This window comes from Python bivittatus, unplaced genomic scaffold (genome assembly GCF_059951505.1).
Source record: "Python bivittatus isolate LINGU-HERP-01145 unplaced genomic scaffold, Pbiv_v1 ctg000220_np1212, whole genome shotgun sequence".
NCBI classification, from domain to species: domain Eukaryota; kingdom Metazoa; phylum Chordata; class Lepidosauria; order Squamata; family Pythonidae; genus Python; species Python bivittatus.
In genome coordinates, this window is record NW_028277048.1 from 2968307 (window position 1) to 2996243 (window position 27937).

Consider the following 27937-nt stretch of genomic DNA (forward strand, 5'->3'; position numbering starts at 1 on the left):
AACTGCTATGTTTGTAACTGCTGCAAAGAAGATCGGAAGTTGCTTCTTTAGATATCTTTCTTTTTCTTGCTTTTTTTTGTTATTCTTCACTTTTACCCTTTCATAATCTCTTTCTTTTTCTATTTCTTCTTCTATGTTTCTCTAGTTTTTAAAATCTTTGTAAAATCTTCTTTAATAAAAATTGTTCATAAAAAAAATACAGGTGACACAAACCTGGGAGGGATTGCTAAATTCCTCAGAAGACTAGCGCAAAGTTCAAAGGGATCTTGATAGACTTGAATATTGGGCCCTACAGTATTTAACTATATGCAGGTCAATGGTAAGAAATGTAAAGTTCTGCACTTAGTTAGGAAAAAGCAGATGCACAAATCCAGGATAGACAGTAATTGGCTCAACAGTAGCTCTTGTGAGGAGGATCTGGACAACCTGGTAGACCACAGATTAAATATGAACGAGTAGTATTGATGCAGATGCCAAAAGAGCCAGTGCAAACTTGGGCTACATCAACAGAGGCATAGTGTTGAGATCATGGGAAGGGACAGTTTTGCTCTGTGCTGCACTGGTTAGATTGCACCTGGAATACTGTGTCCAGTTCTGGTTGGCACAATACAAGAAAGGTGATGAGGAATTGGAAAGGGTGCAGAGAAGAGTAACAAAGACTGTGAGGGACATGGAGGCTAAGCCTATAAAACCTATGAGGTTATGAAATGGATACATTTATTGTAAAAAAGAGAAGGTTACGGGGAGACACAATAGCTATCATCTAATACTTGAAAGATTTCACAGGGAAAAGGGTGCGGGTTTATTCATCATAGTGCTTGCAGGTAGACAAGAACCAAGGGTGGATGCTTTGGCTCTCTCTCTATAAAGATTGAAGACCTTCAAGGTTCCTTCTATCCCTATGAGTCTATGACCTTCATCCGCTTCATGTCTGGGGAATCGGCATGAATGCCCACCATTAATATTAACAGCTTGGCCAACACAAACCTAGGAGGCTTTTTCAATAGTGGCCTCAGAACTATGGAACTCCCTTCTTACTGACAAATAGCTTATAGCTCCCTCCTGCCTATTTGTTCAGATGACTCTTGAAGACTCCTACTGCCTTTCAATAGCTTCTCATTCTTCTGCTTTTGGTAACATCCTTTCTGAGGAAGTAGACTTTAAAAAGCAACCAAAAATACTGCCAATAATTAGCTGTTTACTCTGAAGATTCAGCTTCCAAGCCTGTTTGATCCCATTGTCACTTAGACAGTATGGTTAGGAAAAGAAACTGGGGGGAATGAGAACAAGGGCCAATGCAGACTAAAAAAAAAGTGTTGGTTGTATTGACAGATATTCGAGGATGGAGAATATAATTAATGAAGCTGAACCCCAAACCAAGAAACAGTGAACACCCTGATTCTTGAGAAAAATTAAACAAAAGATATATAACAATCAAGGAAGGAAGGCTAGCTGGTCAGGAACTAGGAGCTACCAGTGACTTGAAGGGAGCAATATCCAAATTATTCACCATTCCAAGACTGAATGAGTACTGAATTTGGGGAGGGGGAGACAGTTTAACACAGGGATCGTTTCCTTCCTGTAGAAATTGCTAAATTTTCCAGTACAGCAATCTTGGTATCTCATTAAAAACCATCAGGCTTAAAGTAAACAAACCATCACATGTCATTTTCATTTTAATAGGAAGAAATAATTATTCTCTCAGCCCCAAATGTACATAAAACTATCTCATAAAACAAGAACCTAGTTTCCACTGAACGGTCAAAACAAGGCATGTGTATGCCTATGTATTAGAGACAGAGAAAAAGCAAGTAGTGCCAATCAATTGTTTTCCAGAGCAAGCAGATACACACAGGCAATGGAATTAATTAGCAAGTTTGGGGCCACTGAGTTATGCCCACCTTATTCCTGGTAGCTCCAGAGCCAAACACCTGTCATCTCCACTTGTCTCTAGTAATATGTTTTAACTCTTCCAGGGATAGCCCTGGAATCTCCTTGATTCCACCCATCCACCTTTTCTGTTCCCTTCCCTTTCTTCTACTTCCCTCAATCCTGCCAAGCGTATTGTTTTCTCTGTCCACAATCCATTTGTATCGCATGCCCCAAATATGTGACTTTTTCTTTTAATACTCTGCTCCTCCATTATTCACCTTGTTAGACATCAGACTGCTTCTGTCCATAAACATCTGTTGTCTTTATGCCAATATGCATGTGTTACAAGTCACAATGACGGTGTTACTTTTCTGATAGTGAGTTTTCCAAAGAGTTGATATACTGTAGGAATTGATAATTTATAAATTTTTATCAAAAGGCAGAGTGACTATACATCCCTGTTTCATTCCTTCTAAATAGATATTGCTGGGGAGAGAGCGGCACTGGATTTGTGTGATGTTATTCTCATTCAATTTCACAATTAGCATGAGAAGACCCCAATCAATAGATGAGACAGCCAATTTCTCCCATAGCCTGTTTCTTGGGATTGAATTGAACACCGCCTTCAAATCTATAAAGGACATGTAGGATTTGCCAGGTAACCATGTAGTGTACTTTTCAGCCAAATGCTGAAGAACTAGATTGTGATGTGGTATTGAATGCACTTTGTTAAAGCTGGCTTGTTCCTCTACCATGATGTTATTGTACAGCAGCCAGTTGGCATATAGGTTGCTTAGGATGCGCAACACGTTGATAGGGTGGTAATTTGAGAAAAGAGTTTTATCTTCTATTTGGAATAGTGGAACAATAATAGACTTGCTCGAATCTGTTGGATCTGAGCTGTACACTGTGAGTACAGAGATGTGTCAGAACTAGGACTCAACAACTGACATTAGCATTGAATAATTCTCATCATGGAGAAAATCTATCTATGAGGTCACTAGGAGTCAAAAATGACCTGATGGCACATAATCAATCAATTAATTGAATAATTCAGCAGTGATGCTTTGCCTTGTTTCAACTCTATGATAAGTTCAGCAATCTTAGAATGGGGCACAGAATTGGGGGAAAATGGTGATATGGAAAAATTGGATGGAAGCAGGGATACTGACTTTGGACCAACTGATAGATGATGAAGATTAATTTTTAACATATTCTGTGTTAAAAGATAAATATCATCTATCGGATGTAATCCAATGGCAATATTTATAGTTATAACATTTGTTAACAACATTGTTTGGACTAGCAGCATTTTCAGCTTCTGAGATACCTGAGATATTAGAACAACTTTAAAACTAAAAAGTCTACTATTAGTTTTTATAGATATTTGGTATCAATAAATCAATTTGATATGTAGATGTTAAGAAATGAGTGGAATAAAGAATTAGAAGTTCCTATATTATCTAGACAATGGGAGAGTGTTTTAACTTCTATAGCAAGAGTGTCAATGGACCTAGATGAGTCACCCACATCTAAAGTAAAGGTTAATGGCATTATTTCTGCTACTTTCCCATTATTTAGAGGAACTAGACAAGGATGTCCACTTTCACCCTTGCTTTTCAATGTCTGTGTGGAACCCGTGGCTTGTGCTTTTAGACAACATAGGGAGATTTACGGAGTAGTACATAATTCAGTTGAACACAAATTGGTTTCATTTGCAGATATTCTTTTGTTTATTACTAAACCTCATACTACTATTCCAGTGTTGATGAAAATGATAGATGCCCTTAGTAAAATAGCAGGATATTCTATTAATTGGTCCAAATCAGAATTGATGCCAATAAGTGAAAATTTAGCTACCTATCCATTTAAGAAATATCACTTTCATATTTGTACCAAATCCATTAAACATTTAGGGATGTGCATACCAAAAGCTATAACTCAGTTAGTAACATCTAATATATAGTAAATAAAATATGTAAAGAGGTTTCTTTAGATACGGGTAGATGGGAGTCATTAAACCTCACTCTTTAGGGAAAGGTGAATGCTCTCAAAATGAATATTATTCCCAGATTAATTTATATTCTGAGAGGAATTCCTGTTCCAATATCTCAAAAATATTTTCAGAAGATAAATTCTTCATTTAGAAAATTTTTATAGGGCTCTTGGATTCCAAGAATATCTTTACAGAAAATGCAACTACCAGTTAATGAGGGAGGATTCAGTTTTCCAAATCTGGAGCTATATCATCAAGCTTACCTATTGTCATATTAAATACTTGAAGCCAACAATTGGTGTTAATTTTCCAATTTAGGCAACATTGGAATATACATATATAGCAGCTTTGGTTGGATGACAGTATTAGGATCTAATACTCTCTAGAGCTCTAATATCTTTGGAAACAATTATGTCAGTTAGAAAGCTGTAGAATGTAATGTCTAATAAAAATAGATTCAATCCTTTTTCCCATGCTAAATTGACTCTATGGAGAAACCCAACATTAAAAATTGGGGGAAAGATCGCTATATGGAAAGATTGGATGGAAGCAGGAATATTGACTCTGGACCAAATGATAGATGATGAAGACGAATTTTTAGCATATGCTGTGTTAAGAGATAAATATCATCTATCGGATGAATCCCAATGGCAATATCTACAGCTACAATATTTATTAACATTGTTTGGACCAGCAGCATTTTCAGCTTCCAAAACACCCAAGATACTAGAACAACTTGTTAAATTCTTTAGAACTAAAAAACCTACTATTAGCTTTTAAAGATATTTGTTATCAATAAATCAATTTGATATGCAGATGTTAAGGGATGAGTGGAATAAAGGATTAGAGGTTACTATATTGCCTAGACAATGGGAGAGTGTCTTTTTTTTAATAAGAACTTTATTAAGTTATAAAAAGCAAAAAGATAAAAGCAAACAAGAACTAATAATCAAGGGGAAAAGTAGAGAACAAGAGAGTTAGAAATAAAGAAAGTATACAAAAGTGATGGAAAGTAAAGAAAGAAAAAATTACAAAAAGACTAACTTCTAACTTCTGATACAGCAGGTATAGATAAATAATACAATAACCTCTTACTCCAAAACTACATCTTAACATACACATTTTGTATAACCTATTAATTTAACTAATCATCAAATCCATATATCATAATTTCATTTTTTTCCTGTCTTCTGCAAAAAGTCCAAAAGGAGCTTCTAATTGGCATTAAAGTTAGTCAGTGTTTTTTTCTCTAAGCAACACTGTCAATTTTGCCATCTCAGCTAATTCCATCATCTTCACCATCCATTCTTCCATTGTAGGTAATGTCGAGTCTTTCCACCTTTGAGCGTGTAAAAGTTTAGCTGCAGTTATCATATATAAAAACAAAGGCCCGTGAGCTTTTTCCAATTGTTTATCCATCAGTCCCAAAAGGAAAACAATAGGAGAGTGTCTTAACTTCTATAGCAAGCATGTTAATGGACCTTAAACTATGACTTATACAACAAAAAATAATATTTAGAATTTATTGGACTCCACTACATTTGTATTGAAAAGGATTGTTAAAAACAGCATTTTGTTGGAGATGTAATAAGGGCATATGTTTTTACAATGTCTTATACTTACTAAGTTTTGGGAGAAAGTAGTGGACTATATAAATATGATTGTGCGACAAAAGCTAAAATTTTCAGAGGATAATATTCTTTTGAACTATATATCTGGTACATGGAATTCAACATCGGGACAATGTAAATGGATTCTCCATGCCCTTACTATGGCCAAAAGACTGATATTGCAGCATTGGAAAGATAAATGTATGGCCCCATTTATTCAATGAATTGAAGACTTGATTGCACCTGCTACTTAGGAGCAGATTGCCTATAAACTTAGACTTTGTATGGACAAGTATAATGAAATATGGGACTCATTTATACAAAATACAGTAGGTTAAAAAAATAATAGTCATATAAATGTATTAGAAATATATACATACTTGAATATTTGCATTAGGTAAGTACTGTACATATAGAATTGTAATTGTTTATTGTTATGATATATTAACATGTTTTTTTCTTTGTTGTATTTTTTCCCCTTTTCCGTTAAAGCACTTTCTATGTGTATTTTTTTTTCTTCTTCTCAATAATAAAAAAATAAATAGAATGGGGCACTGGACTCCAACTTGCTAAGCTTTCTGGGTAGGGATCTGATTCATATCTGAAGCATCAGTTGTTGCTAAACTGAGTTCTAAAACAGTCAGTCCATTCCTCTGGGGAAACTGAGTCAGAGAACAGGGAAGGAGGTTTTAGAAAAGCAGGGGACACGAAGTGTCAGAATGTTGTTTTAAAGATTTCATCAAATTTCTTCCAGCCTCCTGTGCTTTTTCACTTTAAAAGGGATATATATATATTTTCTTCTTCTAATACAGTAGAATGTAGGAAGCTCAGAATTACTATTTCTGTATGTCCTGAAATTATTGATTATCTTTGTCCTAGCATCTGTACATTCATAGTCAAACCAGGGCTTAGAGTTGTGCCTCGCCAGGCAGTCCTGGAATAAGGTTTTAATCATAGTATCCTGGATACATGGTCAATGTTTGGAAGTCATGGCCGTGGCAAGGCACCCATTAACAAATGGAATGATGTTAATTGTGAGGCTTGATACAAATTATATATATTTTAAATTTTCTTTTAATGAAAAAGTGGGAGGTTTTCATCTTATTCTCCTATCCTTTTCCAGGTAATTAGGCAAAGGATAAGATTTCTGATGGTGGATTAAATAATACATTTCATTAGTGGGGGAGATGATCATTATCAGTGAAATTATTGTTTGACACAGAAATTACATTTTGTAACAATGCTGGGAATGTCAGAAAATAATCTATGGTGCTGCCTTTGTGCCCATTCCAATAGATACTCTCCATTGTAGTATCCCTCTATACAGCCATTCCACATAGATCAAATGTACTGTATGTACTCCACAGATAAGCCGACCCTCGCATTTTTAACCAGAATACTATGAAAAAAGCACCACCTGTGGATAAGCCAGCCCACATTTTTCATGGCATTTTGGTTAAAAATTTGAGGGTCGGCTTATTCACGGACGGGCTTATACACAAGTATATATGGGAAATAAAGGTTACTTTTAAAAAGTATTATCATATGTACTCGTGAATAAGCCCATCCACAACTAAGCCAAACCGACTTTTTAGGTGCATTTTGGCACCTAAAATTCTCAGCTTATCCATGAGTATATATGGTAATTGTCATTTGACATAATTGCCAGTCCCCTAAAGTTGTTCCTGAGTCTTTGAAATGGCAAGAAAGAAAGTTGATGGGTTCATTCTAGGGCAAATTACTACTGTACTAACTTCTTATTACTTCCTCCAAGCCTCACGTTCAAAGTATCTACCAATATGATAAGAGCATTGAGCTGCAACTCACCTGGATCAAAAATATAATCCTCAAGAGTATTGCATTGGTTTGAAATAGTAGACATTGGGGAGGAAGATAGATATTAATAATATAAATGTGCATTCACAATTTTTAAAAAAAACTCAAACTCAAAGCTAGGGGAGTGAAAGTGAATTTTTTCTGATGCATCAGTTTGTCTAAACTGATGTATTTAATATAAATAATTCATTATTTGTTACACAGTCTGCACTTGGACATGTCCTGGCTGACCAAATTGTACTTCTCATATTTTATTTGTTATATAGTCAGTTTTATTCAGATGATGTCCATCTAATGATAGTCAAGTGTAGAGGCTGTGTTATGTTTGATACTGATGTTGGCAGTGAGCAAAGAATTCTCTGCGCAGAATTCTATCAACCTATCTTCTGCATTATTGCATTTACAATACTCAATCCAAGTTTTCCTGTGATTCCAGACTCTTCTATTTCTCTAATTTTTCCTTTCTGAATACCACTGCCACTTCATTCCTTTGAACTATCTCATACCCTGATGCAATCAGTCTACCTAAATTCATTTATTCTTAAACACCCAGTTTCATATGGTTCATTTCCACTGATAAGGTCAAATTTTCCTTGGTTTATGCCTCTCATGTTCCATGTCTAACTGTAAGTGTCCTAGAAAAACAAGAAACTTGTCTTTCAGTACTGGTATCCTCAGCAACTACACTTTGCAGCTTTGGCTTGGTTGTTTCATCACTGTTCAAAACTATTTAGAGTATTCAAATTTCTTCCCTAGTAATTAGAGAAGTATCTTCCAACTTAGGGGAGCTCATCACCTGGCACTCCAAGATTTTTGATATTTTGCCCTTCTCTTCCTCCAGGTTTAAGAATTCCTTCTTCTAAACTAGGTTGACTGCCCACACCCTGTTGTGGATTACTCTTCACCTCTTACCCACTTGTCAACATCACTCTCCATCACTGAAGTTACTGAGCCTACCCACCACAGTAAGATGATAATCCCCTGGGAAGATGCAATCGATATGTTACTCAAAATTACAAAAGTATTGAGAAATTGAGATTGGGAGAGAATGAATGTCCTGCTAGTTTAAAAGACTTTGACTGCACCATTTCAAGATTTTGGTAGACCCAAAAGACTAACAGTCAGATGAATGGAAAGATTTATTTAAAGCACTCATGTTTCACATTTTAGTAGGAATTACTCCCAGTGTGGTTTACAGGTCAGTAAAAAGACAGTCCCTTTCCTTTAATGTCATAAAACGAAAGAGGTGGAGGGAAAAGTAAAACCAGAATACTCAGATATCAGTACAGTATTGATGTTTAAGTATCCTAGTCACTCTCTCTGCCACAACCTGGTGGAAGGAGTGCGAGGTTACTCTTGTGGAGGGGCCAAACCAGATAGAACTGACTTCTGAAGAGGGCTAAGTGTTGGCCCTCCTTTCTTTTTCCCCATTGTGCCACACAGCTTGATAGAATACCTACCTGCAGAACTAAGTCAGATGCATATCTCTAATTGAGGTAAAACAAAAGCATACCTGGTATTTCAGGAAGGGGTATGAGATATTCATCCCAACTGTTTGTGACAACTATCTGAACTCGGATCTTGACCCATATCCTACATTTTGATTAAATGGACTCCAAGGGGCTTAAGCCTTGGGCTCTGAATTCTGGACTACAAACAGTCACAAGTTTCCTCTTTTTGAAACACGCTTTCTCTAGAATTACAATGGGGGCTAAGTGGATTGGGGGAGGACTGTCTCCTCTTTATATTTAATTCTGAAATCTCCACAAAATTGTAAGTCAATGTTTCCTAAAGAATTATCTGTTCTTTACATAGGTGCAGAGAGCCTAGGTACTGAAAAAAGTTCAACTTTCCTTCTGCAACTAAAGTGACTGAAATTATGTGGGCAGAAAGGACCAGCAATGTCAACAGAAGAGCTGAAAAACAAAGTATGTTTACTGAATTTCCACCTGTTTCCAGTTTGATCTCAACTATGTAGTCTGAATCCTTAAAAATGTAATGTAAATGCATACTGCAATTTCTGGCTACCTTTGGTAATGTTAAAACATGCATCATTATTGCTGATTTCTATTTCCAGCTTTTTTTCTCAGCTTTGGTCCACTTTCTATTACTGAATGGTATTGCATTTCATTGCCCATCCAGGCCTTCATTTCCCATTTCTATGGCATTCTGCTTATATTTTTTCATAATCATTTGGCAAACTGTCTTCACAACTGATAGTCCTAAAATGAAGACATCCATTGTTTTCACTGTGTCAGCAATCCACAAGTGTAAGTTAATATTAAACTGTTAAATCCCCATCTTACAAAATGGGGATGGTAAAATAAGGGGTGAGGTTAAACTACTTTTGATAACTTGTAATGAAATGGGTTCACCTGCAGCTTTAAGGACATTTCCATGAGAATAAGCAGGACTGAAAACAAAGAAAGTCTGATGAATAAATGTCTATAACGGATTGCACTGTTACTCCGCTAATATCCCATATACTAAAAATTAACACCATACTGCACTAGTCTGGGCAATTTCAAGACCTCTAGGTTTTTTAGTATAGGTGGAATACATCACACGCCAGATCTTCGCGGATCAGTAGTACACACGTTCCTGCAAGATGCAAGCAAGTTTAGAGCGGCATAAGAGGATAACCGAAAATTTTGCATTAATTTCTCAAACAAGAGCCTATGTTGTTTTTACTGCAACGCGCTGCAATGAGGAAGCTTAGCAGGAGATTCCAGAAAAACTACCTCTGTGCAAATTCTCATATAGGTAAATCTCGTTAAGATGCCATCGCTCCTCTGAAAGCCTTCCCAAATCCTAATGCTCGGTTTAACGAAGGCATGGATGTGTCGTAAAACATTTGCGTAAAGACCCACTGCAATTTTTAGAAACATGGTGCCAAAAAAAAAAAAATCACATCGGATTCAAAGTCAACCGTGTGTTCACCACTTTACGGTTTCTATGATTATGACGAAATGGCTTCATCGCCTCCCAGCAACCGTCCACGAACATTCGTAACGTTCCAAAGATGGAGGCGCCCGCGGCGAGGAAATAACTTCAAAATGGCGGCGGCCATGAGGCCGCATCCAAGATGGCACCACCCACGGGAGGGGGGCTAACTCCAAGATGGCGGCCTTTATAGGTCTGGTCAGCTGCTAAGTGCATTCCAAGATGGCGGCTCGCGGAAACCGGCTACTGCTCGGCGGCGTCCGGTTATATAACGCCAGGCCGCTGAAGATACAGCTGAAGGGAGTTTATCGGCCGGATCCTGCCAATCCCCGTACTCCGGCATGGCAGCTGACGGCCGCCTACGAAGCCAAGCGGTTCGGGCGCCACGGGGAAGCCTCCGGGGTCGATCCGGCACAGTTGTGGCCGACGCCGGAGAAGCTGCAGGAGATGGAAGCTGAGGAGAGAGCCTGGCTCCCCTCCCTGAGGGACATGCAGGAGTCGCTCGAGGCCAAGGAGCGCGAGGCCGAAGCCAAGCGGCGGCAGAGGTGAGGACAGCAAAGCGGGGGGCTGAGAAGGGCGGGTGGGCCGCGTCGCTGCGGGGGCTGCCTTTTGCGAGGCGCGAGCGCCCTTCCCGCGTGAGGCCCGGCTGGCGCGCAGTTCGGGCAGATCAGCCTTCTTAGGGAGACGGCGCTGGCCTCCCTGGGAAAGCGGCAGTTTCGTTTCAGAAAAGCACAACTGTTCTTAACGTCAGTCTAAGCCAGGGTTTCCTAGACTTCTTACTCTCAGGAGCCCTTCCCACTTTTAAAAATTATGGGGGACTCCAAAAGAGCTTTCGCTTCTGTGGGTTATATTTCTTGATATTTAGCTCATAAAAAATTGAAATTGACGCCTTCGCTGCCTCTGCCGCTTCTCACAATTCTTTGATGGGATTTTAATATTGTATTATTTTTCAACATAGACTAGCAAATAATTTTGATTTCGCGGACCCCTGCGAGGGGTTTGGGGGACCCCCAGGAGTCCTAGGACCACATTTTAAGAAACACTGCTCTAATCAAAGGAGCTGCATAAATGCCTAGCTGAAAGAATGAGGAGAAGGATTGGACCCCAGGAATCGATGCTGGGCCATTTGCCCCTGCGCCAGTCCCCAAACTCTGGGAATGGCCCTTGAGTGACCTTAGACTTCTGACTTGTGGCGCAGCTGCACTGCTCTTTCTGAAGCCCATGCCAGAGAGACTTGCAGAATAACAGGACTAAACAGAGGAGGGCCTCCCGCAGCAACACGAAGAACTCTGAGACTCTTGGTGTGGGAATAAGGATTTGTGAGTTGCAAAGGAGGGGTCAGCAGGTGTCCCGCAGCAGAGAACCATCCATAAGCACTTGTGCAATGTTCATCTTTTGGGCACTTATTTCTGCACCAGCAGAAAACCTTTTCTGCATTTTGCATGTTTAAATGTAGTTTGCTTTGTAGCTGCTTTTAACCAGGGTAATTTCAATGGTTTTGAAGGACGCTGGTAGAGCAATCTATAGGGGTATCCCCCGCGTTCGGAGTATACCCAGCTGAAGCAAAACGTCTGATAAAACTTAGAGCAGACAATCCTTGCATTAACAGAAACTAAACAAAACTGAGATTGCCACACTATGGTTTAGTGTTTCTGCTCTTCCCTGGTTCCAGAGCAAGGTGCTGGGGAAGAATTGTTCTGCCCAAGCAATTTCTTTCCAGTTTCTTTGAGGATTTTTCTCTCTCCCCTCTCTAGTGTTTGACAGTAGAAATTATTAATTGAGATCCTCTGTGGACATAAAGCTAGATATCACCTGGATCAGCATTTTTATTAGATTCAGATGAAGTGGTGGAAGTGCCAAATGAAGAAAGGCTAATATATTTTATCTTAATCTAGACAGAATGGAAGTACTATTGATAGGTGATTTCTCTGTAGAGCAATGTTTCTGAACCTTCACAACTTTAAAATGTGTGAACTTTAAATCCCAGCTTGCTAGGAAATTCTGGGAGTTGAAGTCTACACATTTTAAGGTTGCTAAGATTGAGAAATGCTGTTGTAGAGGTATATGATGATGTTTTATATGAGATTGCAGGCTCTCTTAAGGAACACATTTGCAGTTTGAGTAATGTGCTCATGTTAGATGGTCATATGGCATTTGTGTGTTGAAGTTTCCACTGATTTGAACCTCTACTGTAATTTAGGGAGTTTTTTCTACATTACTTTGAAGACTCCTTAGAACTTCAACTGGCATAAAATGCAACTTGTAGACTGCTGATTTAACAGGTTAGGTTGAATACCTCTCAACATTTTAAGTCAATGTCATGGTATCTGTGAGTCCTATCCAAAATGCGGATTTTAAATTGTATTGCCCTTTTAGACTTGGGTCTTAGAATAGCTATTTATATAAACCTATTCACCCATTAAGGTGAAAATATGCCATTTAAAATTAAATGGTTGTGTCTGAAAGCATCTTTTTCTATGTCTAGAGCTAATATTTTGTCGTGGGGTTTGGTTTTGTTTTTTGCTTTATAGAGAGGAGATCATTGCTGCCAAAATGGCCAAAATGCCACAAATGATAGAAGACTGGCAGAGGGAAAAACAGCAGTGCAAGCTCAAAGAACAACAAGAAAAAGAACGGCGGCGGTTGTTGTTGGCTGAGGCCCGGGAGCAATTTGGCTATCACCTGGATCATCACAGTCCTGAATTCCAAGAGATGGTAGTAGAGAGGGAGAAGATTAAACGGATGGAGCAGAAGGAGGAGAAAAAACGTATGAGGGGGGTTCTGGCCAGAAAAGCAATGGAAAGCAAGACTCTTGCCTCATCTCCAGATAATGAGAAGGAGATGGCTGAACCAAAGGACACCTAAAATACTATATTAGCAGTCTTTGAAATAAGTCTGCCTATAGGCTGTGACATGTAATATAATTCCCAGAGTCCCAGTACATTTACTGCAACTCTTATGATGCATTAAGGCCAGTTTAGAATTCTTAATGCAAATGTGGAATCCTTCACTGTACAGAACAGTCTGGGGTCCTTTCACTGCCCAGCCATTATCACATTCTCTGAATTCCTTTTCTCTCTCAGAACAGCAAGCTCTGTTTCCACCATCTAATTGACTGCAGGGTTCAGTTTGTCAAATATATCTGGAATTTTAAGTTAAAAAAATATTTACTTTTAACCAAATGGTGAAATATGGTTAAATATATTTGTGGGGCATCTAAAAAGAAGTTGGAGGCTGTGTCCCAAATAATTATTACTTAGAATTTTTGCTAGACCTTGTTTGGTACATTTCTTAGTGGTAGCATCACTACATTTAACTTAAAAATTTGTCATTAGTAATGGCTTCAAAGGAGGAAGGTCCTTGACATTATTCCTTTAGCATCTTATTAAAGGTAGAGGAATGTAAATTATTGAATCTAGCTATTCTAATTGTATGTGGAGACAAAGATAGCTGGGAACCAGTTGAATGGGCCAAGCAGTAAACCTGACATTTCTTCCTTGACTAAGTCAGTTTACTCTTTTCAGTGTGCATGGGATTCACATTAAGGATGTACAGAAACAGATATGGACTTCTACTATGAAATTGCTCTGAATTTTGGCATATTTGCCCTGCTCCATTCACAATTCTGTATTGGCACCTTTCAGCATTTTGGCTGAATTCAGACTGAGAAACTGGATTGAATGCTATTATGCTTCCTGCAGCACTCCATACAACTGGAATAATTCAGCACACCAAATAAGATGGATTTGCTGCATCCAAGCAAACAGATGTGATTTTGGCTTGATGCCTCCATCTTTCACAGATGCTTGTCTTTTTAAAATTTTTCCTTGCCAACAATAGCTATCAAAGGGACAATCTACCCAAGCTGCTAAAAAAGGATTTTGCCCACTGAACACCTTCCACTGAGCAGCTGTGCCTAAGCAGAAGCATTTTGAAAACACACTCTACATGCACCCCCTTCAGGCGTAACTCCCCCACTGCATACTGTAGCAGCAGGAGATGTTCATGCTTTTTTTTTTTTTTTAATCATTTTGTAAAAAGCAGATGGTAGGCTGCCTTCACTACAAACTGCTTAGCTGAAAAGGTTTGTTAGTCCCCATCCACAGTGGCAGGTTCAGAGGGACTTGTAATTTAATACTCTGGCTCCCTCTAGTGGCAAACGTAGAGATGCATAATTCCCTTCAATCTCTCTAGCCTTTTATTATGATAGTGCTCCTAATGAATGTATGGAAAAGTAGGGAAGAGAAGACAACTAGCTTGAACCAAAGGTGGAAACTCTTCAAAGTAGGTCAAAGTTCTTGCCATCTAAAGATACTTTAAATAAAAGGTTTGTTTTTCCTTTTATGGCCAATTACATCCTCAAAATGGCATGTGCCTGCAAAATCACTTAAAACAGTTTCATGACACTCTTGACAGCCCTTGTTTTCTACAGGATCTCAGGGAAGGAACAGGAGGGGTGACACCAGTTCAAATCTAAATAAGTTGTAAATTACCTATATCCCCCAACCTACTGTTACTGTTGCCTGTGGAAGAACTATTGATATAATGTACGTGAGCAATTATGTGGAGGAAGCATGTTTTGTGTGATGATAAACACAATCCCTTTCTGTCTTAAAGGAAGTATTAAAAAATGGGAGATAGGTGAAAAAGTAACTTAACTCCAAGCTTATTAAGTGGAAGCAAAATTTCTTATGGAAATTTTTATTTTACAAATGTCATATTAAAAATCAGTCAGTACTAGAACCATGATTCCTCCCGTTTTTAAATTATCTAATTCACTTATCAAATCATTATTCAAAAATACTTTTGACTAGAATTTTCACATTCTTCTGCTTTCTTATTTTGCTACCAGTGGAAGCAGTATTTTTTGTGCATCTGTTTTCTCACATGAGGTGTGCTGGCATTTAGGCAACCACAGAGTTTCTTACCAGTATGATACGAGAAGTAATTTACAGTAATTTGTTATTTCAATTCAGTTATCAGCTTGCAGTAACTTAGGCCTGAATTCCCTATTCCTCATGACAATTGGACTAAAAAAAGATGTCTGTGTTTTATTTCAACTTATATGTAAATAGTGTTGCATCATCCTGGCAAGAAGTATTCAGTGGGGTCCCCCAGGGCTTCATCCTTGGCCCAGTGCTACTCAGCCTACAGGATGGACTGAAAGGGGTACTCAGATTTACAGATGAAATCAAGCTAGGAAGAATGGCTAATACCTTATAGGACAAAAATCACATTTCAAAATGACCTCGATAGGTTTGTGTATGGAACAAATCTAATAGAAGAGAAATATGTAGCTCAAGGTTGAACTGTGGAGTCTTTGGGGTTCTCTGAGGTTGGTTGGAACAAATCTAGCAGAATGGTGTTGAGCAATGACAAGTATACAGCCCTGTATCTGAGTAGGAAAAATCAAATGGAAAGATACAGGAGTAAGGACTGTGTGAGAAGAATTAGTATCATCAGCTGAACATGAGTAAGCAGTGTGATACTGCATCTAAAAAGGCAAATGCAGTCTTCATCTGCATGAACAGAAACATCTAGAGCACAGGACATAATCATTCCATGGTAGTCTCTACTGGCTTGGGGTACTGTGTCCTGTTCTGAGAATCATACTTTATTTGAGATGCTGGTTCAAGTTTAGAAAAGAGCTATCAAGATGTTAAAGGATCTAGAAACCAAGCCCCACATGCAATGGTTAAGATAGCTGAGCATATTTCGGTTGCAAAAGAGAAGAATTGAGAGATACAATAATCAACAAACCTAAAAGGCTGTTACATGCAAGAGGTGATTAATCTGTTCTCTGTTGAAGCTGAGAGCAAGACAAGAGCCAATAAGTTAAAAGATATTCAGGCTGAATATTAGGAGTAATTTCCTGATGCCCAGAGCTGTTAAACAATGCTTAACTCTACCTTGCTGGAGATTTTCAAAGGAGGACTGGATTGTCACTTGTCAGACCGGCTTAGTGGATTCCAGCACTCAATCCAATCCTTGGACTGGATGATCTTTAAATCAATCTTGACTCCTGGCAACTTCATGGACGAGTCAGTGTAGTTTCCTTGGCAACATTGCAGAAGTGGTTTTTCATTGCCACTTTCTAGGATTTTTTATTTTATTTTATTTTTTTACTTCCCAGTCTAGAACTGAGGGGGAGTGACTGACACAAGATCACCCAGCTGGCTTCAGTGCTTAAGAGGACTAGGAGTGGTAAGGCATCACCTTGGCTTTCAAGGTGGCTTATAAGATTTATTATATTATATTATAATATAATATATTATATATATTATATATATAATATAATATTAATATTATAACATTATAACTCATACTTCCTATGATTTTTATTATTCCTTTAGGAGCATAATGAAGGAAATGTGCCAAAGAACCAACATAAAGCAAAGGATAGCTAAAGTAACAACAGTTATAACTGTATTAGAAGTACATTTACAACACAACAGAAGTAGAGTTGATTTCATTTATATTGAGTCATTGAAGAATATGACAACCTGTACCTTATCTGCTACTTTCAAATTTGCTTTTCCTATTCCTGGTTATGCTAAGATACTCACCTTGCGTTAACGTAACATTATTTATCTAGTTGAAATCTGCTTTTAGAGTGGACAAGAATTAATACGATCTACATTGGGCAGACACTTGTGTATGAGTGCAGACAAAACAAATCTTATGCTAGAATGTTTCAGGAGTACAAGGGTATGAAGTGTATTGGTCAGTGAGATTAACCCACATCCTCTGTTCAGAATGTCATATGATCCTATTTTGGCTCATAAATGAACTGTTCACTGTTTCTGTTAGTAGATTTAAGTGCTACCGTAGCAGGAACTGACCATTTATGCGCCATTTAACATAACAGATTTTACTCACTTCATGAAAATGGTTCTGCTTAGGAGGAGGAATACTAGGGACATAGGTAGGGGAAGACAGAAGAGCAAGGGAAAACAACAAAAAGCACATTCAGATGTCAATGACCACACAGCAAAAGAAGAGATACCAAAATCTTTGTCCCTTTTTTTTTTGCTCTTCCTTCATTGTTAATGCTAGTTACATCAAATGTACTTTTGAAATAAGGAATGCAAACAAGAACAAAAAAAAACCACATTGGCTTATTGGCTTAGCCATATATCTAATAAGCAATCCTGAGTAAGTACGACAAGAAGTACTGGGTGGATGGGATTACCAACAAAGGCATAGAAACTGCTAGCCTTTTTTTTTTTTAAAGTAAGACCATATTTCAATACCCCAGTGAATCTGTAGAATCATACTTAGTTACTAATACAATAACCAAATTGAAAACTGATAAGGTCCATCAGCTGTTTTTGCCAAAATGATCAGCAAAGAAAATACTAGGGCAAGTATTGACCTGTGAACAGAATTCTGGAAGTAGTCAGATGCTTTTGAAAATGTCTAAGTCCAGTTACTATTCACCAATCTGCAGTACAAGGATGATTTAAGCGACTGGCCAGATTATTTGCACACATCCCAAATGCTGTAAACATTTGAAATCTCTTTTCAACATTTAGAAATGTCCTTAAATAGAGATTGAGCTGATCAGTTTTGTAAAAAAACATTTCTGTCCTTTTGAAAAAGAGAAGGCCACTGCAGAGAGTTGAGGTTCTATCATGTTTCCAGCCAAAATTGGAAGTCTTTGCTGAATTAATTGCACTGTTAAGCTCACTCCCAATGTAATAGGAAGGACCATCTGATGTGTCTTGCTGGTTAAGGAGCACAGACTGAGAAAGAAAGCGGATAAGGATTTCCCAAGAAATATCAAAAAACAAAACATTAAGAGCCTGGAACGTCCAGGTTATTTCAAAGTTATGATGAGATTGAAACAGGACAGAAAATAGGACAAACGTAGCCCTCATTTGGTTGACCCTGACAGAATCAATCATGGAATAATGAAGATAGGCTGCTCCTGTCAGCTTCATTAATTAGCAAGCAGTATTTTCGTAGCTGCTCCCTGGTTTTGGAAGCTGAAATCCGGTTAGGTAACACCCATCCATTCGCATCACAACACATCAAACACTAGACCAGTAGCCCAGTGGTACAACTATTGACAACAGACTCCTTCAAATAGGCCCACCCAAGGAGGAAGACAGCATCCCAAGCCCTCGTACTTTGGCAGTTCTCTCTTTGGTCCAAGCATTCCTAACAAGAGTTTGTGAGGAACCTTGATGCCTTAGGAAGGACTGGTTCCATCTGCACCATTTTCTTCCTGGCTGGCCTTGAGTTTGGACAATACAGCGTGGATCCGGAACAGTGTTCGTGACTCCATTGAATAATTTTTGTAGTTGTTCCTGGTAAGAGAAAAATTGAACAACTGTCATATGCCTTATATCAAGCCTGTATGTATTCTGCACGCAGAAAAACTGCTTCAGAGGAATCCAAGTATTTTACTTGATTATATTTGTTATTTTGTAGATATGTCTAGATCAGATGAACATGATCCAGTAAAAAGCAATGCAGCCAGGGAAACACATCTCTGCTTATCAGATTACTGGATCAAGAGGGACCAGTGATCTGACTCAGGATAACTAAGCTGAGAACTTACTAACATAGTCTAAGACCTACTTAGACTTACTAAGAACTTGCTAATCCTTAGACCTTATTTACTGACCAGAATACAGACATAAGGGTTAAACAACGGAAAACATAACTAGTTGGCCAGCATGCACCTTTGGCGCTCCCCTCCATGAGATTATAAAACTTTCTAAAATGCTGTCAAGCTATGAAGTAGCTGTATCTTCTGGGGGAAAAATATTATGAGATATGCTACGTGTTCACTTACTTGGCTCTGCGGAGCAACTGTACAGCCTCTTCATTTTGGCCTTGGGCCACATATAGCAGGCTCAACTCCAATAGCGCATTGGGTACCAAGTAATGATCATACCTGATCTTCTTCTCACTGTAAGCAGATCAGACAGTCATGCATCCTGTTTTGATGGAAGCTTTCCAGGGTTTCCTGTAGTGCAGCCTTCCCTGATCAATGCCCTCCAGATATGTTGGATTTGAGTTCCCCAAACAGCCAACAATGCCTCACCACCCCCCACCCAATTTCAATGTTTTTACCAAAGAGACTGACATCATACCTGCTATGGACAGCACTGAAGCATGCCTCAGCCTCAGCCAAACTGTGCAAATGCTTGAAGACGAGGCCTTTGAGAAGTAGCACAAGACACTGGTCATCTACTTGGTACTCACTGGCTGAGGAAATTGTGGGAAGAGGAATGGAAAGAGCAGAAGAAAGGTCAACCAGGCTAAGCAGTTACTGCATACTCCACTTTCCAGAAAGGTTAATTGGCAATATTTCCACCCATATTATTCATGTACCAGGCAGGTTTCTCACTCTGCTTATACAGGTTAAAATGGAGCCCATACCTCTCCCTGCACATCTATAATAGGTTGGTTGTGATGCAGAAGAGCTAGACTGCAAAAACAAGTCTCCCCTTCCAAAACGTACAAGGAGACTTCCCCCCAAAATAGCAGGTTCTGTCTTTCCTTGGGGAAAAATGTTTATTTTTTTAAAGATCAGATTAATATCCCACCTTTCCTCCAGGTCCTTAAGTCAATAAATAGAAACATAGAATTATAGGGCTGGATGGGCCCCTAAGCATAATCTACTTGAACCTTCTGCAAAATGCAGGAAAAACACCCTGTCCTCCAATTTTTCCCTACAACAACAATCCAGTGTAGGATGCTGGTCTGAGAGACTGACTGACTCAAAGTCATCCAAGGCACTTCAACCTTATTTTCAGGGACAAAGAATCTGCTAAACTATGTCTTACCAAAACCATCATCATCACCACCATTATCTCTGGTGATAGATAAACAAGAATGCCAACCAAAGAGGATGGGGTTCTAGATCATATGGATACACAAGAATGACTCTATTCCCAAAGCTTGTAGGCGATTTCTACCAATGAACTGAAACTTAAAGAAGTTGGGGGAGGGAGTTGCTATGAAAAATAGTTCCCTGAATTTAACACAGACTTTTGTCCCTGCCACGTGGTTTAACACATATATTTCTCCCTAGTTCTATATTTCTCCAAAAATATTCCCAAGACCTTATTATGTATGATTTCCTTTTTGAATTGATGGGCATGTTTAGACTGTTAAGACCATGTTGTGATGTTCATACAAAATGGATGCTGGAGAGCCTGTTTGCAAAAATGCCACCAAGGGGGACAAAACCAAAACATTAATTTATCAGAATGCAACCCACCACTTCTTCCAGGTCATTCCTGTAGAATGATCCATACTATACTTGCTTAACCGTGTTCCTTTTCCTAGGCAGTTGAGCACACTTCTCAACAAAACATGGGCTTCAGTTGTCTACCATTTTTTATTTTCTAAGAAAGCATGCAGAGCCTGGCTACATGAAATAAAGATTATGCCAATTGTTTTGCAGCTTGCTGGTTCCCGTATTTAAATTATTTTTTTATGTGAAAGCTGAGGCGGTGCAGGGAGTCTGATGGTGTCTCTGGTGCTAAGCTGGGGAATCTCTACCTGTTGACACCTACTTCACTCTATGTGTATGAAGCCGGCATGCTACCTGGTGCCTCTTGTAGCTGCTTCTCAGCCTGTTTCAGAGTGTCCAAAGTTCCTTCCAACAGCTCTTGCTGCTTGCCCAGCACTGTAAATCCATTCCACATGTACATCATTTCCTGCAAAAGATAACGCCGATACAGAATTGTGGCAGCAGCTATAATTGGAGGGGGTATATTTTGTCACTCTACACCAGGGAAGAGCCAGTTTGGTGTAGAGGTTAAAGGCACCAGGCTACAAACCGGGAGACTGTGAGTCCTAGTCCCGCCTTAGGCACAAAACCAGCTTGTGACCTAGGGCCAGTCACTCTCTCTCAACCCTAGGAAGAAGCAGGCAAGGGCAAACCACTTCTGAAATCTTGCCAAGAAAACTGCAGGGACATGTCCAGGCAGTTGCCAGGAGTCAACACTGACATACTCATGTGCCCATGAGTATGTTTCTCAGTTGTGTATGTATACAGTGTGCAAACAGGCATGCTACATAATTTTATAGGAGAACATACATTCCTGCTTTCACTTTGACATGCAGTTCATGGATCAAATATAAATACTGCAGGTTGGCACAACTGTGAAGAAACTTTCTCCTCCCTTGAGACTGTGAGCTGTTGCCCAGTAGAAACCCTCTTTCTGTCCTTACCAGGGCTGGCACAGGCAAGGGAACCAGGTCGCTGGATTTGTAGCGCCTTGCTTTGCGGATGGCAAATTTCTCTGTGGGCGGTGATTTCCCTGCAATCTTCTGTTTGAATGAAGAAACCTGCCTGTAGGGTAAAGGCACAGAAATTACTGAGCTTCACAAGGGCAGACATGTGGGAATTAAAACTCCTAAGTGAGTTTTGGAAGAGTTTAATTCAGTTCTGACGCATCAGGCTTTAAATCACAGTTTGCAATCCTTTAAGTAAGGCATTGATCATGCTTCAGCCTTTTAACAACATTCATTCACAAGGAATTAGTCCCACTTCTGTGCAAAAATCTCTGTAGCAAAACCTCTGTAAATCTACAGATTCCTAACACTGGGAATTTGTAGTGAGTCTTACCATTGGAACAAGAGCATTTATCCTAAATTGCCCCCACTTTCAGAAATTCTTACCTAAAGAGTTCAGCCTCTGCTTCACCAAAAGGCCGTGGCTCATCTGGGGGCAGCATGCTAAGGAAGGCAGCTTTCATGTACACATACATAGCCTGCAAGAAACCAACAAGGTAAAATGTCACAGGGTCCTGACAGGGGCCCATCTAATCCAGCATTCTTGTTTCCCAGCAGCCAGCATTGTTGCCCTACAGGATAGTCCATACTGAGAAACCAACGCAACTAGGTCAGGACTACTTTTATTGTAACAGCCAGAATCTTGCAAGTCTGAATGTGCTTCCCTCTCCCTCTCTTTATCTTCATGTGGACTAGGGAGAGACTTGTCTGAGACATTTTCTCCAATTATTTTCTTGGCCCAGGCTCAAGCCCTGCTTATCTGACCGTTGTCTTGGTAGCAGCTCTTCCTCCTGCCCTTCAAAGCCATTACTTATGCTCTCTACTTGCATGGAAAGAGGTACAATCGTCCTCTTCCACTACTGCTCCCCAGGTAGCTACTAGTCATTAAGATACGACGTCTGAGATACAAGGGAGTAAACAACAGGTAATAACTGCAGATAATACAGCCCTCTATGAATTTGTTCAGTCCCATTTTAAAGCTATTTAAATTAATGGTCATCACCACATCTCATGGCAGCAAATGCCATAGTTTAACTATATGTTGTATAATGAAATACCATCTTTTTTTCAGCCCTGAATCTCTTTGCATCTCGTTTCAATGGGTGATCCAAAGTTCTGATATTGTAAGATAGGGCAAATCTGACCATATTTTCTATCTCAAAGTAATTTTATTTTTCTCTGTCCTGCTTACCTTTACCCACTTCCACTTCAAGGTAAAATACTCCCCTTGTTGGATAGTTACTCTAGTCCTCTAAAAGATTTTGGTCATAAGGCCATTATTATAGTGGCAGCTTTATATTCAATCCCCTTCTAATGAATCAAGCATGGAATGTGCTTGTTCTCTCTTTTTATAACAGTTGTATTGAGCCATTCACTATGACCCCACAACCCTATTCCTGATCAGTTGCTTCCAGCTTAGGTCCCATTAATAGATATGTGTAGTATGGGTTTTCAGCACCAAGGCTATGCCAAACCACTTCTGAAAGCACACACACACCAATTTGATTTAAATAATCCAGTTCCAGGGTCTTCCTCAAATGCCAGGCTTCAAAACTGGAAGAACTGTTTTGGGTCACCAGAGGTGGAGCCAACAGGAATGGGTCAACTCTGCTTCTTCTAGCTAGAACAAGACCTCAAGACTTCTTCCTGTCCTGTGGAGGAAACAGGAGCACCTATTCTCCCATTGTTTCAATAACCTTGATGTACTATTGCTCTTTTTTTAAAAAAAGGGGAGAGCCCTTCACTTTCCATAATTTGCCATAATGTTTGAATATTTCTGCTCAAAAACACCTATATTGCTCTTTAATTGCTGTACACCTTTCTAACCTTAGACCAGCGGTTCTCTTTGCTCAGCAGATCTGCGTAGAAGTATGCCATCTTCCACATTCCTTTGTAGGCAAAGCACCACATGAGTTCCCAGTAGCACATATGATGAAACTGCTTCCATGCCTGCTGAGCTGAGCAGCCTTCCTCAAATTTCTTGATGGCCTAGCCAGGGAGGGAAAAGCCAAATGCCAGTTAGCCCAGAAAGAAAGTAGTAAAGAGTTTAGAAAAGTTAGCATTTTTTACTGGCAAGCGGGAAACTGGGTCCATGTAATACTGAAGACAAGTTTCTTCTTAAATTCAAGTTCCTAAAAAATCATAGTTTCTTTTTTAAAAATAAACTATCACAAAGCAATGAGGGCTAGACACTTGTGAAGATAAGTTTGAAAATTGGGAACATGGGTATATTGTATATTGATACCTCAGAAACATAGCAATGCCCAGTGATTGTCCATGTGCCATTATTCTGAATTTAGAGTTTAAATAATTAGATAAAAATTTATCTTTGATGCATAGCAATTGAGATCTGTGTGACACATAATTAAATGCTTTATTCTGAATGTCATATGTCACTATCTTCTCCTTCACCTTCCATTCCAGCATCAAGTAATGGGTTTGCGTATAGGAAGTGCTAAGAAGACAATTGTCATCATGGAAGGCAGAAGTTTAATCTTTTGGACACACAGAGTCCATTCTTATGTGCTAGCTAAAATATCAGAACTATAAATAATTAAGTAGGCTGATTCAGAAACACCTTCCAAGATGGTGGAAGACTTATTAGCTAGGTTCCTCTTTTGCTCATACAAAGCCCCTCACCTCATTGACGTTCCCTTTGATTTCTTCTATCCTCCCAGCAAAGAACAAGAAAATGGCACTCTGCAAAATTAAAGAAAAGAATACTCATGTATGAGGAAACAGCTATAAGTAGTATGACAGACCCTTCAAACCTATGCCAAAAAATTGATGCCCTACTGATCCGCTCTATATCTCCCACATGATCCATTCAAAGCAGATTGTCATCTCTGCTGGGATAAGAAACCTTATCAAAGGTAATAGCAAAGAACCTGGCTGGAGTCCCAGAGTCCTCACAGGGCACAGACCACACAGTGGGGAAATATTTAGTATTTATATTTTCTATATCACTTTGGATATATTAGTCCCACTTTCATCAGGCCCACCTCCTTCAGAGCTTTCTGAAGCTGAGTGAAAAAGACTTAGGGTTTCTACTGCAGCATAAAGTAATTAACCAAGTTTCCTGCCATACCAAATTAACAGAATTTGCCTTATACAAAAGGAAGCTCTACCAAACCTTCTAATCCGTGCTAGACAGAAGATAGAAGTTTGAGTCCACATGTGCCACAAAATTTTTTAGTGAAAAGGAGCTGCTTGGACTGCAAACAGCTCCCATATATATAAACAAATGAGATCATTTTCAAAAACAAATCTAAGAGTGAAGGAAACTGATACTCAGAGCCTTTCAGAAATCTAAAGAATCCTGAGATACTTCCAGCTTTTGAGACCCTTTACTATAAGAAAAATTAAAATACCTGGAAACAAAGTGAAGCACCAAAGAGAGAGAGAGAGAGAGAGAGAGAGAGAGAGAGAAATATTATCTGATTATCTGTAGCAAAAGAAAAATAAATATGAATCTAAATCTGAGCTTCCCTTTGAGCTTGAGGCCTAGGTTAAAGGGCCTTTCCAAACTCCTCTCCACCCCATTGGCCTTCTGAATGCAAAATGTAAAGGCATGATGCCTTCCCCCACACCTAGCTCTGCTGTAACCCAAACATTGCCTTACAACCTCCGATCAGGAAACGAAAAATGTAACTGATCCTTCAGAGATGCATAGCACAAGCACCAAGCAAGTGACCTGGAGGACAGGGCAATCACTTGGATACCACTTTACCTGCGGATAACGGGAGAGGTATGGCTTCAGTAGGGCCTCAGCCTCTGTGAAATCATCTTCACCAATCCCTAGGGTCAACACAGAAAGATAGAGGAGGATTAAGAATACTATGAAGTATTCTCCTCCCTAATAACTCTATGCAGACGAAGGCCATCATATGTTCGCCTCTCCCAGGCAGGTATGCTGCAGGATTCCTTGAAATATCCCACCAGAGACTGAAGATATCCTCTGGACCATGCACTACTTTATGGTTATCCCTGAAAATATTGCTTTCTTGGGTTGTTAGAGTTGCCAGCTGGGTCAAATAACCAAACTTTAGGACTTCTGCTATGCTTTCTGATCAAAACCTACAAATCCCTAAAACTGAGGTGTTTCAATCCCATTTCCTATCTTTCTCTCAACCTCTCAAGTGAATTAATCAGCCAGAGGAACAACATAGGTGGTCACTGTTTGCACTGAAGTGCTCTTTTCATCAAACTGCAGAAGTTACCCTCCTTTCTGAACTGATTAATAAGCATTTATAATAAGACACTTCATGGGCTTGCTGAATTCCACTTATATCATCTCAATAAATCTTAATGTGAATCATACATTTTATGCAAGAAGAGCCCACTTACTTTCTTGCTGAAGTAGGTTCATGGCTGAAGGAGTCCTGGGCAGATGTATACCTATTAGATTAGCCCAACCTCCTCCTTTATTTCTAGTTCAGCCACAGCTATTCACTTTCCTGAACTTATATGAGTTAATTGCAGAGAGAGAGGTGTTGTGGGTCCCTATTAATTGACCTTAATCAAAATAGGAAAGGCCCCCAAAGCAGCCATCAGTTGGGGGAAAGAGACCCAGTTCCTTGATCATGCTGCTGCCACGTCCCCAATACTTCTCTCCAGTGAAGGGACTCACCTACCTAAGATGAAGGTAAGGAAGGTATAGTAGCAGAGAAGCAGCATTGTGCAAAGTAGAGCCCGCAGGTTGGGTGTGGTGGCTCCCTGATGTAGTTTTTGCAAACCATAATCCTGAAGGGAAATTAGAAATAAAATTTTCAGAAAACTAAGAGAATACGAGGAAAGAAAGATAAAGAAGAAATACCCATTTGCAGATAAATTCAGTAAAGGTGAAAAAAAAATTGATTTCCAGATCTACAGAAAAGTATTCTGGATAGGTGCACTGGCTTTAGTGCCCTTTATGGGATTCCAAATTGACCATATGGAGGAACCCAACAGTTAGTGCCCTCACTCCACTGCCAGAAGAGTGAAATGTGTCTCTGAGATCATATGCTGACCTGATTCACACATAACATTAAGTTATAAAGTAGTCTGGTTTTGTTTTGGGTTAGCAAGGTATTCATACTCCTCCAATTTATTTATGTTACAAATTACATCTTACTGGTGGTTCAATGAACAATGATTTTAAAACTTCCAAGCTACATGTTACATATTAACATAGTTATTGCTTCATTATTATCTCTAAAAATATTGCAATCATTTGGATTGTTCCAGCCCAGCATTTACTTAGGTTAACTGTTTTTAATCTGATGCTCTTGATGGTGGCCAGAATACTGGAAGCAATCATCTAACATATCTGAAGGATACCATATTAGAAAAGCCCAGAGAAATCAGTACTTGAGGGATTTAATTAATTAAGCTAGGTGTACCAGTGTCCTTTCACAAAACAGTTATACATCACCAAATACATTCTGCCAGCCCAAATGATGCATCAGTAGCCTTCAGACTGGCAACTGTACCTTGTCCCCTGAAAACCCAGCAAATTCCAGAAGTCTCAGAATCCGGGGTGGAAAGAGGGAGAGAGTCTGTGGAAGATACACAACATAAAAGATAACAGAGGCACCTGTAGGGACTAAGTCCTCTCCCCAAATCTTCTATTTCCTTCAAAGTGGAACACCTTTTCCAGTATGATCAACTCTGAACCATTGGTTGACACTGTCCACCACAGAGCCCTCCACATCCTCTTCCCCAGAGTTTTCTTCCTAGTGGCATCTTCTTTTTCCAGGAAGGCACTCTGGCTTGCTTCTCTCTTAATAGTAAACACCCATGCTGTGTTACTTCAGACTTTGGTGCTGTACTACTCAGAGCCTATATAAATGAATGCTCCTCCACAGCAACATTTGACTGTACAAACACAGAGACAAAAGCTCTGTCTAAAGAAAAGTAGAATCAAAGGGGAATTTCTAGCCTAGCTTTCTCCTCATAATACTTTTCTTTCTAATGGAGTGACATTTCAGCATATGAGCCCCCAAGTGAATTATTTCCCTAGGAACAGTTTGAATTATGGGAAAGTCTGACTTGCTGATCACATTCTGAGTACTGGACACAAATCATGCTATAGTGGGAAAGATTACATCTGGAAATGTACTAGCTGATCCCAAATAAACACAAGAAGAATGTATTAGAAGTAAAATTGGGATTAGAGGCATTTTAATTTGTTTTGAACCCATAACAAACCATTGCACTCCAGAAATGTTGCCATGCTTCAAATCAAAATCCATTTTTGGTTCAAGCACAGACTACCCAAAAACAGCTGTTCCGTGCATGAAATGGTTCATGCACACACTGTTTTGCACATGTCTAATTGGGATGTATATAACAGTCATTGCAGCTAGATAAAGTTTAGACCCTTGGCTTAATGACACTCCTTCAACAATGGAACATACAGGCAATATTTTGCTTTTCCTCT

The 27937-nt window shown here is 39.2% G+C and overlaps 2 protein-coding genes across 2 annotated transcripts in view; one reads left to right on the forward strand and one right to left on the reverse strand.

Annotated features, from left to right (window-relative positions):
• Positions 1-10445: 10445 nt before the first annotated feature.
• GADD45GIP1 (GADD45G interacting protein 1) lies at positions 10446-13663 on the forward strand. The gene is made up of 2 exons (XM_007432106.4): positions 10446-10802; positions 12789-13663. The coding sequence occupies exons 1-2, from the start codon at positions 10480-10482 to the stop codon at positions 13120-13122; spliced, it is 657 nt and encodes a 218-aa protein (XP_007432168.2). The 5' UTR covers positions 10446-10479; the 3' UTR covers positions 13123-13663.
• A 2477-nt stretch (positions 13664-16140) lies between these two features.
• The window catches only part of LOC103058386 (tetratricopeptide repeat protein 39A-like), a 34316-nt gene continuing 22519 nt past the window's right edge, over positions 16141-27937 (reverse strand). The window contains exons 8-18 of the mRNA XM_007432105.3: positions 26988-27053; positions 26151-26259; positions 25247-25314; positions 24157-24216; positions 23344-23505; positions 21904-21995; positions 21454-21574; positions 20825-20936; positions 19362-19476; positions 19061-19177; positions 16141-18569 (exon numbers count right to left, since the gene is read on the reverse strand). Of these exons, the coding sequence (XP_007432167.1) occupies positions 18452-18569; positions 19061-19177; positions 19362-19476; positions 20825-20936; positions 21454-21574; positions 21904-21995; positions 23344-23505; positions 24157-24216; positions 25247-25314; positions 26151-26259; positions 26988-27053 (1140 nt within the window). The 3' untranslated portion in view covers positions 16141-18451. The remainder of the gene's footprint in view (positions 18570-19060; positions 19178-19361; positions 19477-20824; positions 20937-21453; positions 21575-21903; positions 21996-23343; positions 23506-24156; positions 24217-25246; positions 25315-26150; positions 26260-26987; positions 27054-27937) is intronic.